Source organism: Fusarium phalaenopsidis (genome assembly GCF_050370095.1).
Source record: "Fusarium phalaenopsidis strain FUZ10S chromosome Unknown contig_32286, whole genome shotgun sequence".
In the NCBI taxonomy this organism is placed as follows: Eukaryota; Fungi; Ascomycota; class Sordariomycetes; order Hypocreales; family Nectriaceae; genus Fusarium; species Fusarium phalaenopsidis.
Window position 1 is genome coordinate 2,098,268 of NW_028145413.1, and position 14,452 is coordinate 2,112,719.

The window sequence follows — 14,452 nt, forward strand, 5'->3', positions numbered from 1 at the left end:
TTTGGATGACCGCCGCTGCTGGTTTGTAGAGACGGTGATTGTATCGCAAACCCGTCTTGGCCCCCTTTTCCTTAATGTGATTTGTTTGCCGCCTTGGTCCTCTCGACGTCCTTTGTTGCGCCTGCGCCTGCGCCTCCAGCTCGCTCAGCGCACCTCCAGCCACTCCCGTCACGTTATCGTTGGTCGAACCCCGCCCTCCACTGGCCACTGTCCTGCCTGTCCGCGCCTAACCAGGAGCCGTGATAGACGACACCCCGTGCAATCTTCAGCGACGCTTTGACCAGACCTCTTAATAAGTCCACGGTCGACGGATACTCTTGGTTCTTTGCTTCACATTCTGTCAAAGAACTCTTTCTTGTCCTCGGCGACGGCATCCAGTCATCTTCTGCTGCGACCTAGTCACAGCGTGCTCCGACGCCATCTGGACTCTAGATCACTTCACCGAACAGCAATTCCAGGCGAGAATCTCAACGCGGCCCTCGACCCCTCGATCGACGCGGCTCTTGTTCTGGTCGCTGCTTTGATCGATACTCGTGCATCTCAGCACTTGTCATCTTCACAGGCTCCCGAGAGCTGTCGTCTTCCTCCGTCCTCATCTCCGATCTTACGTCGCGGGGAGCACCAGCCAGACACTGGCTGTGTCTGACTGAACTCGACTTCAGGCCTCGCTACGCCCAACCTCTACCTCTCCTCTACCCTCACTAGACGAGCGCGATCGCTCACCCGGCGTGATAATGGCCGATCCCTTTGCTCCGCGCTCCATGAAGCGCAAAAATGTCAAAGGCCTTGCCCTTAAAGCCGCCGCCCCTCGACCCCCACCAACCGCCGAAACCAACCGACACGACTTCAACTCGGGGAGCCAAGATGCGGGCAGGGACGAGCAGTTGGAGATTGGAATCGAGTACAAGCTAGACCTGAGACCCGAAGACCTCGAGATCGTCAAGGAGCTGGGTTCTGGCAACGGCGGCACCGTTAGCAAAGTCAGGCACCTCACAACAGGAACTGTCATGGCCCGCAAGGTAGGCTCACCACCACGGCCCCAACTTAGCAAGACACTAATGGTTTCAGGTCATTCACGTCGAAGCCAAGCGAGAGATACGGAAGCGAATCGTTCGAGAACTCCAGATTATGCATGGATGCCACTCCGACTACATCGTTACATTCTACGGTGCCTTTTTGAATCCTAACAATGATGTTATTATGTGCATGGAATACATGGACGTTGGGTGAGTATGGTTTGGACTAGTTACAGTTGATGCGATGGCTGACTCCTTTTTCAGTGCCCTTGACCGAGTCTCGAAGGTGTTTGGTCCTGTCCGCGTCGATGTGCTGGGAAAGATTGCCGAAGCCACTCTCGGCGGCTTGACATATCTCTACACGAAGCATCACATCATGCATCGTGATATCAAGCCATCTAATATTCTTGTCAACTCGAGAGGTCATATCAAACTCTGCGATTTTGGTGTTTCGGGCGAGCTCGTCAACTCCATCGCCGACACCTTTGTTGGAACCTCTACCTACATGGCCCCCGAGCGAATCCAGGGAGAAAAGTACACGGTCAAGTCGGATGTCTGGAGTTTCGGTCTCAGCATTATGGAGCTTGCCATTGGCAAGTTCCCCTTTGCGGCGAGCGAACAGCTGTCGGATGGTGACTGCGCCCCTGCTGGTATCCTGGACCTGCTCCAGCAGATTGTCCATGAGCCGGCGCCCAAGCTCCCCAAGAGTGATGCATTCCCCAGCATCCTCGAGGACATGATCCAGAAGTGTCTCTACAAGGAGCCTGAACTTCGACCAACTCCCCAGGAACTTTTTGTAAGAGATGCAGCCCAGCCTGTCTGACATTTACTAACGGAACCAGGAACGTGATCCCTTTGTTCAAGCCGCCAAGAGAACACCAGTCGATCTTCGAGAGTGGGCTATTGGACTGATTGAGCGTGACAACCGGAAATCCCATCTTGCCCCTCAACTCTCCCCCGCGACTCAGGAGCTCCTCCGGTCGAGCGATTCCCCTACTCAGAGCCAGCCGCAACCCGAAGACCGAAGCCATACTCCCACCTCTGGCGAGATCCCCATTGCTGGGGCCGGAATCATCTCTCCTCGGGATCAGTACGGTTCGAGCTACAGCCGATCGCCGCCTCGCAACGGCTATGGCTCTGCCCGCACGCCGGGTTCGGCACATCCTGGACTGCCCCGTGTCGCCACGACAAACTCGATCCCCAAGGTGTCGGGCTACCCTGAGAGCGCTGGCCCTATGAGCGCAAATGCTACGACATTCAGCCTGCCTGTCCGACCAGCTCCCCCTGGTGGCCCTCTTCCCCCTCCCCCACCTCGAAAGGAGACTCCTGACGAGCTCCGAAGGGAGAACCGAAGATTTGGACTGCCGCCAAACCCGGGCTATGGCGTATAGAGCGCCTCAGACCGTGTGATGCCCAAAAGCTGTACACTGTTACACCCCCCCTTCCCGCACATATTGAAAACAGCGGCCCAGCCCCCCTGATACTCGTTTAGCATACCTCGGCGCACTGTTTTGAACATGTTTATCGTGGTCTCTAGACAGACCATCATCACACTCAAATCACTACATAGCTCGTCTAGAACCAGGGGCCTGATCACATCTATCTCTTGAGGAGGCAGCGGATCTGGTTTAATCTCGGTTCTGGGGGTTTTTTCTTCTGTATCTAGCCGTGTAGGAGGAGGGCCCTCGTACAGGAATTAGGACCACGTAGGAAAGCCAGATGAAATGAAATCAGCGTTTGAGTAGGGATCTTTCTTTTGCTTGGTGAAGAAAAAAATTGGTATCGTTCTTGTTCAGCGGTTAGGTGATACATGTCCTACAGAACCCTGGGTTGTTGTCCTACTTTTCCCTAGTTCATTCATCATCCATTACTCGTCCAACAAAGCCGTGCTCGAGAATATCAACCAGCTCATCCAGCGTGCTGATGACCAGGTCCGTGTGGACGTGTTCGGCCAACTCTCGATTCACGTCATTGACCAGCAGCACCGTAGCAGCACCAGCCTTCCTCCCAGCCGTCATGTCATCGATGGAGTCGCCCACCATGATAAGTCCGCTGGCGTCTCCCTCGCCGGTTCCGTCCTGCAGGCCCCAATCCTTGGCAATGTGCAAGATACCAGCGGGGTCAGGCTTGGGTGGCCGAAAGTCGCGGGTGATGACGGGGTGAAAACGAGAACCCTCGAGGAACTTTTCCAGGAGGTTCTGGACGGGGACCTCAAAGTTGCGGGTGCAGATGGCCTTGGGGATGGAGTTGGCGTCGAGGTAGGCCATGAGGGTCATGAGGCCCGGCTGCGGGGTCTGCGACTTCATGGCCTCGCGCTCGATGGCGCGGATGGACTCAAGGGCCGTCTTTTGCTCGTGATCTGGGAGGGTGTCGATGTGCTCGAGGATGTCTGTTGTCTTTGGGATTCCAAGGACTTGCCTCATCTCTCTAAACATGTAAGTCTGAGGTTGGCTGCGAGGTGGTTAGCAGGCATATTCAGTGTATGACAACCCGATTAAATGGTAGTCTGAAGCAAAGTGACACAACACCGGCGATGAACCATCCCAATTCAAACGCTGTAAGCCATTGTCTCAATATTCCACCTTCATGGCCTCTTGAACCAGATCCGACGCCTCGGTGTAGGGTAACGAGCCGAGCCGGGGGAACTGGCTGGGGTAAAAAACCTCCGAGGCGCATAACTAGATAAACGAAGCAAGGGGAAGCGCCGATCTTACCAAAGCGTGCCGTCCATGTCAAAGACGACGCCCCGGAGAGCGGGAGTGTCACTGGGGACGTCATGGGGGCCCTTCTTCAACGGGACAAAACGCTTGGGGGGTGACGATGCCATGATGGAAAAGGCTCGGCGTAGCATGCCGAGAGGGTTGAGTATGTGCGGGGGAGAAGGAATTTCAAGGGAAGGGTTGAAAGGTGTAAGGTGGCACAGAAACTAGGCTGTTTCCTCCCGTCGCTGACCAAGCTTGTGAGGTCTGCTTCTCTAGGAAATGAATGCTGTTGTTGATTCGGGCGATGAGGGCATTGACTGAGAGATGACGCTTTAACCTACTAATTTAGGAGTGGGGGGACGAGGATAACCCGCGGGCTACTAAGGTTAGTTGCTAGCTAATGAGCCACGCTCTGTCGTTAATTTGACGACCTGAATAACCTCATACTCTTATTAAATGCTTAGGCCCTAAGCATAGTTAAGAGGAAAGTACTGGGGTATGTTATAAATGAATGAATACTGCAACACTTCTTGAATATGTAGTTGAATGTTGACCTGGAACGGTTGGACCAACTATTGTGAAAATGGACTGAAAAGACCGCCACGAGCAAGCTTATTATTATGATGCAACCGGTTTGATTAATGAAGCCTAACGATTGTGATGGAAGAAAATACTTGTTCCAGGCTCAGAAAGACTTCACCTGAATCAAGTCTCAAACGAATTGAAATTTGTTTGAGCTCTCTAGTCCTCTTCCCAGCCAACCCTATCGGCCACCTCAATCCCGAATCAAAAAGCACTGCCGTTCGTACCAACACTGGCTACTGCCTGATTGCTGCGTTCGACGGAAAGACCCCGAATGTGCAAAAAGCTGTCGATTTCGGACATCTCGGAGTGACTGCTTTATTGTCCTTGGACGTGAAGTCTATGGACTAAAATTCGCCTTTCAGTTGCTTGCTCAGCTCTTCTCCCCCATTGAACGACAGAGCATGGACCCAAGATGACTCGCAAACTCGCCATGGTTCATCACTATTCCGAGACCATCGTCTTCAAGGTTGATGACGCTCCGGCCGAACCTGTAGAATCGCTACTGAAATCATTGTTGCTTTTCATTTCTTTGGTTTGGCTCGATCGTAGGTGGAGGTGGTGCAAGAGTAATTGGTTTCCCAGACGTTCCGCCCTTTTTCTTGACGTGCCCGGCGGCGTTCTCTCTGATGTCCTCAAACATAGTAAAATAATTCGCAAGGCGTGCCGGTGTTCGAGATGGGTCACAAGGGCTAGTCGCACAATTATCTGGAGATGCTGAGATCAGCGCTCAGGTGCGCTTACTGTGGGCTTAAATAAACAGAAAGTGCATATTGACGGGTAGCTCATAAAACCACCCCGTGGATTCTGCCTTAGCTGGGGCTGTGAGCTCGGTGGTGAGCCAGCCCAATAGCTCGAAACCCAAACCTGTGTCACAAAACATGACATGGTTGGGTAAGTCGGCTTGAAAGCTGGCACTAAAGGCTTGGGGACTATTAAGGACCACTTTGAAATAATTACTGGAGCCGAGTTCAGCTGGCATGATCACTGAGGGATTCATAAGAAGATCATCTTCACACAGGGCGGCTCAAGATCGGTTAGCCATGTGTCGTACTTCGGGGCAGAAAGCTATAACCCAAAATCCAACGAAAAGGAAAATCAACAGCGGTGGTAGGGTGTGCAGGCGCCCTTCGACATGGCGTTCCCCCTAGGCTATCTCTCATATCACTGCAGCTCTCTAAACTACGATTGAACTGGACTTGGCGTGGATTAAGCCAGATCTAGCCTGAATTGATTTGGGTAGATATAAGCTCTGCTGCCAATAAAATGTCCAATAAGAGACCGCCACGACCTTGAACAGTGATGAAATTACAATTCCATCTCAGGTAGCTTAGTTACTTTGGTAGGCCTGCTTGGCTGCCTTGTTCGCCTTGTGAGGCTTTACACCTGCAAGGCTCTCTGGGCTGCATCGGTAGCATGACACAACCCAACCATTCGACTGTACTCAAACTGCGTCTGGCTACCTACTTTGAAGCCTGTTCTGTAATGCATTTGATGCTAAATGTTTCAGAGTCTCTGAAATGTCGCAAAGAGCATCAATACATACCCGTGATTCTTCAGAAACACAACCGGGTTCGACAATCCAGACTCAGTCTGGTCACAGTCAAGATACACCCCCTACAGAAGAAGAAATTCAGCAGAAGCCGTGGAAGTTCATCGGCTACAACGGATACACCGAGTTTCTATCATCCGATGATGACTGGTTTGTTCTTCGACGCTTCGGTGCACTCAATGTCCGAGTCGCTCTTGCATTACAAGACGAGATATCGGTCCTGGAGAAGAAGCTGAGGGAACTGGATGAAACCTATAGCCAACGTGGATCACCAGACCGACATAATGGGAGATTTCGAGGGGATGTGATAGACCGAAGAGACTTGATCGAAAGGATAGCGGACAAGCTCTACAAGTATAGTGAGTATATTGAAATATAAGCAGTGAACGTGAAACTAATGAGTCTCGGCGAACCAGATGCCTTTATACTTCAGCAGTCTAAGCTCCGAAGCTATTCTGGAGCACCCAACCGGGACATAAGCAGCATCAGAAACTGGCACTACAACCATGACTATGCGGCTATAGCACCCGAAGAACAAGAATACCTGGGACACGACAAAGACCTCATATGTGTGGCCCAGAAAGACAAGACGCCGTTGCGCCGTCTCATTGACTGTTCGTTAACCATCCGGACCTTGCCAATCTGGAGGCACAAGGACAAGACAGTGCCAAACTATGACGCCGAGCACGTCTCTTACTATTCGGATAGCCGCATAGACACGTTTGCCTCTGCCGTGATTGTTATCATTGGTGTCGTCATGCTCATCACGCCCATCTGGGTCCTCCAGGCCATGAGCGGATTGCGGGCCAAGCTCGTAGTCATCACAATGTTTGTGCTCATATTCCTTCTGGTATTGTCGTTTGCAATGGCTTCGAAGCCATTTGAGGCTCTGGGGGCGACTGCGGCGTAAGAAAACCATGACATTTTAGATGAGTTGCTCTGACATTTTACAGGTACGCGGCAGTGTTGATGGTGTTCACCCAACTGGGAACCCCGGATCGATGAGAGGGTTTATTTTTGAATGGTGTCGATTGGAGCAATCCTTGGTGGCCTCTCGAAATGCTGATATCAGAATCTTAACTTTGCCTGATGCTTTGCCTCTCAACTTGGCCTGTTCTTCTCAACACTGCCATCATCTCATATCCGTCAAGCCCAGCTTCTTCCCCCTGTATCTTCTCCAACTCTGTTTGGTGCTCGTTGTTGGCTAAAAAGCAAGGCTCAAAGACATCCCAGTCGGCCATAGGCCCCAGCCAGACGATTGTCTGTATGCGTAGATCCTGCTCGGCAATGGCTTTGATGTATTCGGTGACTAGAGCAGGCTGTCGTGGGTAGACAAACATCAAGGCTGTTACACCGGGATCTTGCAGTCTTGAAACGACATCCCAAGTACCGCGAACTGTGTAGATGGCTTGCTCTGGGAGGTATCTGTTGACCGGGGGCTTCCCACTCAACTGCTGGACTTCGACACCTTCCACATTGAAGCTGGGAGCCCCTGAGCCGTCTTTGGCCTCAACATGGGCGAGCAAGAGGGCCTCGAGTAGCCCTGAGCCGCTTCCGATAGAGAGCACAGTTGATGTTCCATCCGGATTGGCGGTGCTGGAGAATATCCGGGTCAAGATTTCAATAAGTTTGGATGAAAAGCTTAGACAGCAGTTTGGGTGGCGGATAGGGGCATCTTGTAGGCTGGGAAGCTCCAGTGTTGGATTCATGATAAGTTGTGATGGATGTAAGAGAAGAGAAGATTGTAGAGGGTTGAGTTAGTGCGCATTGGGTTTTGAAGTGGATCTGCTGAGACTGATCACATAAAGCAATCAAAAACACTTGGAGCAAATAAAGCCCGTAATTACTATATAACTACCACACAGCCACTATAGACCGATATCCATAACATGGATGCTATTAGTGCGCTGTAGCACCCAACTTGTCAACGAGCCTCCAGTAGCTCTCTGCCGAACCTTGCCTCACAGACTTGCCAATGAGAATCATGACCAGACACATGCACCATAGCACAAGACCGAGAACTGCAATCAAGATGAAGGCATTCTTGAGTCCCAGGTTTTCAATCATTGGTACGACTGAGTAGGAGAAGGCAAAACCTGGATAATGTGAGAAGAAATCCTTGGAATATGAGGTGAATCTTTGTACTTACCCATGAGGTTACGGATCAAAATAGAGGTGACGAGACCCTCACCTGCCACCTCTTTGTAACTGTCCAAGATGTAGTTGAAAGCCAAAGCCGATCCAATGGGCAGAGTCACGCTGATGAGGCCAAGCCCGAAGGCGATTCCTACCCAGTGCAAATTGTATGCGGCGCCAATCCCGTAGAGCAGACAACCAGCTGGATGCGCGACAATGCACACAAGGCAGAGCCACAAGCGTTGCTCTGGCTCCATGATGCCCCCGTTTCTCCTGGCAAACCACACGGCCATCCTGTCGCTTGTTGTGCTGCAGAGGACACAGCCAATGGAAACGCCAACAACAGCTGCAAGATAGAAGAGACCAATCGTGTTGGTCCCAAAGTTGTATGGCTCGTTGCCGAGGATGAGAGCCAAGGAACCTCCGACCACGTTATACCATGAAAGGATACCACCGACAAGGAAGCCGCTGAAGACGATGGTCGGATATCGCAAAAGCTGGAAGGGGAGGAGGATGGCGCGCTTGGTCGCTGGTCGTGGCGACTGGAATCCCCATAGAGCTAGCCTTTGCACAAAAGTCTTTGGCTCAGCCGGGTATTCAGCTTGGCGCCCAGCAGAGATTGAGGCCGGTTTCTGCTCTTCATCCCTGGACTCTGGCTTTTCTGAAGGCTGTTGAGACGCTGCTTCCATCAAGCCGGGGGCATCTTCGCCCTTGGTGGTGATCTCAAGAGCTTCAGCAGGCACTGTTTCTGGACGACTGAACATGGTCTCCTCAAAGAAGAGAAATGTGAGGACAGTAAGAACTCCGCCGATAATAGAAAGGATGTACTGAATCCAACGCCAGCCATGGGCTTCTGCCACAAAGCCAGAGGCAACAGGGCAGAGAAAGGCGCTGCACCAGAGATTCCAGGAGTATATTCCCATATACAGGCCTCGCTCGTGGATGAAGAAGACGTCGCCGATGATGACCTCGATCAGAGTTTCCATGGGAGACGAAACAATGCCGAGAATTATACGGTTAACAAACAGCTCGGCTCGTGATTCGACGTAGGCGGACCATAGAGTAACAAATGTGGTGAGCAGGATCGAGGCGACCAAGGTGATGCGGCGGCCATAGGTGAGGGCGACGTTTTGAGTGATGAGAGTTCCCCATCCCAGGAAGAGATATAGGAGGCCGTTGCCAGTACTGAGGTCTGCGACAGAGATACCCGTATCGGCCTCGATCATGAGGTACGCAGGAGATAGGCCCGAGATAATTGCGGCAGCCAGGAAGCACCAAGTCATTGCCCAAAAGATGTTGAACAACTTTCGTCGAGGAGTCCAAGAAAGGGGGTCATCCGGATGATCACTGGGTTGAGGGATGAGGACGATGTCTTTGTGGCCCTCGCCGTGCTTGGCGTGGACCACGCCCTGTATGTCGACGAGCTGGACGGTGCCCGGAATGGGAGTGGAACTCATCTTGTTGTAGAAACAAGAAGATGGAGATAAAATAAAGTTGAGTTGAAGATGATCCTTGCGATGAATGGCTGATGTCGAAAAGATCGACGAGTTGTCGTAGGTTGAGCTGGTTCTTATGGACGTGCCATATCTAGCGGCCGAAGCGACTAAACCTTGCGAAAAGCCAAGATAGAGACGATCGAGAAAGTCGATAGACTAGCCGCCGACACGAGGACTAGGGGGCCAACCAGGGCTATACCACTAAAGGCAACAAGATGGGCCTCTTGTCTATCCGGGGCCAAATGGGCCTGACTAGGCGTTGGAACATGGCACATGTCTTGTGGTGCGGGAGGCTATGGATGATGGGTCCGAAGGATTAAACTACTTGGGCTGATCGATCTTGATTAATGTTATCGCGGGGATCTAGACTCTGGATTTGACTACCTAGTTTGGCATTGCGATTGCGACCATGACGCGTGGAACATGCATGGCCTTATTTGAACTACCTACTGATAATCGAGAGGGATCACAATGCCTGTTTAAGCCACTGCCAAGCCGTAAATCTGAGTCCTTTGGGTCATCCGTTATGGCGGTCTAATTCTTTCCTCATCTGCATATCCTAGCACTACTGCTACTGACTACTGATACGAGATGGAAATGACATCTGGCTCGAGATACGTGACAACCGAGAAGAAATACAGGTGAGTAGACCACCTTTTCTAAAACGAGAAAACCTGATCCTCCAACTTGCTCACGGGTCGAGCTTTCTGATATCCTAAGCTCTCAGTCACCTTCTTCAGAGAACCAACCATTGGAGGTGGGCCGCAAAGCAATATCTTTACATCCGGAGCAGGGGCAGGAAGCCATTTCTGTTCACCATTAGCGGAAGCCCCTGAGAAAGTGAGACCTTGTTCGGTTTCTTACAGTGATCATGTCGGCCGTGATGTAGCCAACTCCCCCTTTCCAGCCCTGGGGAGGTTTGTCAAGCACGTGTCGGATGCGAATGCCCGCGTCCTTTGCGAGGCTGTGAAGCTCATCCTTTAGAAGGATGTCTTGCTCCGTAACATTGGCAAAGATAAAGTCTACCTTCGTTCTATCCCCACTAGACCGGCCTCGGACGATAGCTGTCATGATCTGGAGCATTGGCGTGATGCCTGTACCCCCGGCGATAATTCCAAACCGGCGCACCATGTTTGGGGTGTATGTGAAGGCTCCCTTAGGACCCCGTACCCGGATGGATTGACCGATGGAAAGTGAAGCCACGAATTGGGAGATGTTCCCTTTTGGGTACGCCTTGATGAGGAGATCAAAGTAGCCAGGCTGGTGATCGCCCGAGATAGGGGTGTAGGACCGTATAATTTCCTTGACGCTGCCGTCGGGCTGCTTGATGGCTGCTCCGATGGATATATGCTGGCCGATAGGGAGGCCAAGGATCGACTCGGGAGATGGTAGCTTGAAGCGATAGCTGAATTCGATGGTGAGTAAGGAAAGAGTCACATGATGGGGGGATTATGCCGTACATGGCTACATTGTGGCTGACTATAGTCTTTTCGGCGAGTTTGAACTCTTGGGAAACGTCGGGTTTGAGAACGGTTCTGTGTCTTGGGCCTGACAACGATGGATGTCAGCAGCTCAATGCAGATAGGGGTCGAAATTCAAGGTACTCACCAAGACCGAGATATAATGCACCTCCAAGGAAAATAATTGCAGTTAACAAGGAGAGAGACTTGTCGACTTGTGTCGAGAACGAGAAGCCGATGGCGACAACCCCTGGCAGGATTAAGCAGAGCGCCAGACCTTTAGGTAGGCCGTGATCAAGCTGCCAAGATACGGGCATGTTGTTGAATGTTGCTTAAAGACAGGCTACCGGGAAAGGTGAAAAAGACTAATGGACGATTCGAGGAATTGGTTGAGTAGGGATGTTCTGAGATTTCGTCTGAAGATAAGGCGGTGTTGACTTGGGGAAGTCCATTTGAAGAAGACAGGGGCTTCACTCTATTTCGACTGAGAGAAAATCCATAGCAGATCCACACGACACAAAAGGACAAAAACATGGGATTCGTTTCATTGCAGTTCTCGTCCTGGCTATGAGTGACTGGAGTATCCATCGTTATCTTGGCAGTTGGGCGCATAAGTTGCCATATCTGGCAACAGATTTGGCAACCAGGCACGAGCAGCAAGATGGTCGCAGAAGCGAAGGATCCATAGGGCAATTGACTAGCCAAATAACTAGTTGTGGAATTATTGATTCCAAATCAAGGCCTGTTGATGGGCTGTTTGGACAATCACGCTTCCCCGTATGGCTTCTCTTCTAGCCCCTTTCGTGGCATATATGAAAGAAGCCCTCTCGTTGCACCTTAGAGGAACAACCATCCCCAAGAAGTTTATCATTACACAGAAATACTACCATGGCAACATTCACATTGCAAGATGTCGCTAGCAAGTCGACACAATCATCTGGATACATCGCCATCGACAACAAGGTGTACGAGATCACCGATTACATGTCAAAACATCCGTCAGTAACTCGCTCTCTCTGCATACCAAGTCCGGCTGACAAAACATTGTCAGAGGCGGCGATGATATCCTAGCTGAAGTGCTTGGGACGGACGCTACACAGGCTTTCCACGAGGTGGGACACAGCGAGGAGGCGATGGAGCAACTAAAGCCACTACTTGCTGGTGAGCTGCAAGTTTCCAAGAAGGAGAATACAGCAACGGTGAAGCGGCTTTCTGGTCTGTACATGTGGCTCGCGTCGGTCTTTGGAGTTGGATTGTTGTCCATCTTGGCCTTTTTTTATGTGAACATTGCCTCGGTATGATAATGTCACGGTCGTCCAAGAGGGCGAAATGAATGTTTCTCGTCAAGTTGCAAAATGTAGCTCGTGAATATCAAGCTATCGTTGTGATAAGTGCCCTGTTGTGTACTATCTTAGTCGTTACCACCGAGTATCAACGGTATCTCCACGATGGATGGCAATGGCCCCGCGGTGGAGTTTACGTACGTATGGATCGCTTACCAACCGAGACATCCGCTGTGGACGATACCCGGAGTCTCCAGTCCGAATCCAAGCCAACCGGGAAATAGAAAAAAGTATCTGGTTCGTGGATAGGAAGGCCCCGAGTCAGTGAGATACTTGCCCGGGCACTCGATCCAGGGCGTCATATGTCACCCCGCCTGTTGCACCAGGATCAGCGGTGCGTCTTGAACGCTAAGGATGTGGTCGATGAAATTACTGGAATAGGAAAAGGAATCCTTGGGGCGGTTCTTGGCGCTTGCATTACGCCAGTGATAGTCTAAGTAACTCAACCCACTTGCAGTGATAAGAGCCGAAGCTTAACTATGGCGGACTCCTACATAAACCCATGCCCCGAGTCTTGATCGACTCGGGGCTGAACGTTTTCTGTCATATCTTTTCCTAGTTCTAAAAACAACGCCATCTTGTTACGCAGCCCGAAATCTTTGATAGATGGCTATGGGCAACTTGGGGGTAGCTGGCGATGGCATCATCGTCATCATACTGCTTCTAGTGGCGCTCACCACACTTGCTCTGCTCCTGTCCTCCCGACCACATGATGGGGACAAGTTGGAGGTCACACAGGTAATCCAAGAACCATACATCTCGGCCAAATCCACAACTGACTCTTGATCAAGCTCTATGTCTACCCAGTCAAGGCGCTTCGAGGCTCGCCGATGAAAGAAGTCCGTATTGGCAAGTACGGAGTTGTCGGAGATCGCACCTTTAGCCTGCAAAAGGTCCACCGTGATGAAAAAACGGGCGAGACAAAATACGAGACTATGCTGGCGGGCTACTACTTGCAATTGATGCTGTTCCAGGCCTCAATTGACTATAACCAAGACCAGGGCCCGGAAGTGGTAGTGACTTGGCGTGGCCGAGGCACCGAGTTTGACAAGGTTAAGGATGTAAAGACGGCCGACGAGATTCGATTTCCGCTCCATCCTGCAACAAAAGGACGCAAAGAGTTTGAGACAAGCCTGCATGCAAGCACGGCGATGGCCTTTGAGATGGAAAGCAACCTGTCAAGTTGGTTCTCGGACCGTCTCGGGTTCGAAGTCCTCCTCGTCTATATCGGAGACGGATCTAGGCCTGTTCTTGGTTCCATGGCACCCAACAGTAAATCAGGTCTCACGAGAAGCCGCCTCACACGCCGTATACAATCGCTGCTCCCAGGATTGGCCCATCCGCCAGAATCTCTCGTGTTCAACGACATTGCTCACTACTTGGTCGTAACAGAAGAGTCAAATGACCAAGTCACATCGAGACTAGATGAGGGGTATAGCATGGACGTGACCAAGTTCCGGCCCAACATTGTCGTACGAGGCGCATCGGGTGCCTTTGTTGAGGACTATTGGGGCGAGCTGACATTCGACGGGGACATTCAGATGCCTTTGACAGCCAATTGCTACCGATGTCAGAGCATCACTGTTGACTACGACACGGGAAAGACGGCGACCGACGATAGGGGCATGGCATGGAAGAAGCTTAACAAGGACCGGAGGGTGGACAAGGGAGCAAAGTATAGCCCCGTGTTTGGACGCTACGGGTACTGTTTTGGCTCTTCGCTGGGTAAGAAGATTCGTGTTGGACAAAAGGCAAAGGTGACGTATATCAACAAAGACCGGACAACGTTTGGTAGGTTTCCTCGCCTTGGTTTTATACAACTGGCCGATACTAACGCTGGATAATAGATTGGCCACACCTGACGTCGTTTGGAATTACTCAGACAAAGAAGTGATGGACACAGGTCCCACGTAAAATAGGAGGATGGTGAAAAGGCGTTATAAAAATTAAACATTGGGGTAAATTCTCAATTACGTGCTTTGTTCTCCCACAAGAGATGAGTGAAGTCTGTTACACTGAAGCCTTGAATGGGTTTCGTATTAAAACAAGAAATGCTGCCGCTGAAGGTAGGGTGACAGAAATACTGTGGACAAGGAAGTTCGTAGGGCCTAGGCCTATTCAACAATAGGGCGGTCGAATCACATGAAACTAACAACATCTGGACT

At 51.2% G+C, this 14,452-nt stretch overlaps 6 protein-coding genes across 6 annotated transcripts; 3 read left to right on the forward strand and 3 right to left on the reverse strand.

Annotated features, from left to right (window-relative positions):
* Positions 1-734: 734 nt before the first annotated feature.
* On the forward strand, positions 735-2,407 carry LRP88_02976 (kinase-like domain-containing protein; the record flags this gene model as incomplete). The annotated part of the gene is made up of 4 exons (XM_083239607.1): positions 735-1,019; positions 1,069-1,226; positions 1,281-1,812; positions 1,913-2,407. 4 exons carry the CDS (start codon positions 735-737, stop codon positions 2,405-2,407), a joined length of 1,470 nt encoding a protein of 489 aa, XP_083104737.1.
* A 462-nt stretch (positions 2,408-2,869) lies between these two features.
* LRP88_02977 (HAD-like domain-containing protein) lies at positions 2,870-3,843 on the reverse strand (the record flags this gene model as incomplete). The annotated part of the gene is made up of 2 exons (XM_083239608.1): positions 2,870-3,467; positions 3,731-3,843. The coding sequence occupies 2 exons, from the start codon at positions 3,841-3,843 to the stop codon at positions 2,870-2,872; spliced, it is 711 nt and encodes a 236-aa protein (XP_083104738.1).
* Positions 3,844-5,820: 1,977 nt separating this feature from the next.
* Positions 5,821-6,857, forward strand: LRP88_02978 (uncharacterized protein; the record flags this gene model as incomplete). The annotated part of the gene is made up of 3 exons (XM_083239609.1): positions 5,821-6,211; positions 6,269-6,758; positions 6,806-6,857. 3 exons carry the CDS (start codon positions 5,821-5,823, stop codon positions 6,855-6,857), a joined length of 933 nt encoding a protein of 310 aa, XP_083104739.1.
* Positions 6,858-7,751: 894 nt separating this feature from the next.
* Positions 7,752-9,445, reverse strand: LRP88_02979 (uncharacterized protein; the record flags this gene model as incomplete). The annotated part of the gene is made up of 2 exons (XM_083239610.1): positions 7,752-7,948; positions 8,002-9,445. 2 exons carry the CDS (start codon positions 9,443-9,445, stop codon positions 7,752-7,754), a joined length of 1,641 nt encoding a protein of 546 aa, XP_083104740.1.
* Positions 9,446-10,143: 698 nt separating this feature from the next.
* Positions 10,144-11,261, reverse strand: LRP88_02980 (cytochrome b5 reductase family protein; the record flags this gene model as incomplete). The annotated part of the gene is made up of 4 exons (XM_083239611.1): positions 10,144-10,293; positions 10,349-10,889; positions 10,945-11,032; positions 11,093-11,261. 4 exons carry the CDS (start codon positions 11,259-11,261, stop codon positions 10,144-10,146), a joined length of 948 nt encoding a protein of 315 aa, XP_083104741.1.
* A 571-nt stretch (positions 11,262-11,832) lies between these two features.
* On the forward strand, positions 11,833-14,181 carry LRP88_02981 (uncharacterized protein; the record flags this gene model as incomplete). Its single annotated transcript, XM_083239612.1, has 4 exons — positions 11,833-11,942; positions 11,996-12,191; positions 13,079-14,078; positions 14,135-14,181. 4 exons carry the CDS (start codon positions 11,833-11,835, stop codon positions 14,179-14,181), a joined length of 1,353 nt encoding a protein of 450 aa, XP_083104742.1.
* Between the last annotated feature and the right edge of the window lie 271 nt (positions 14,182-14,452).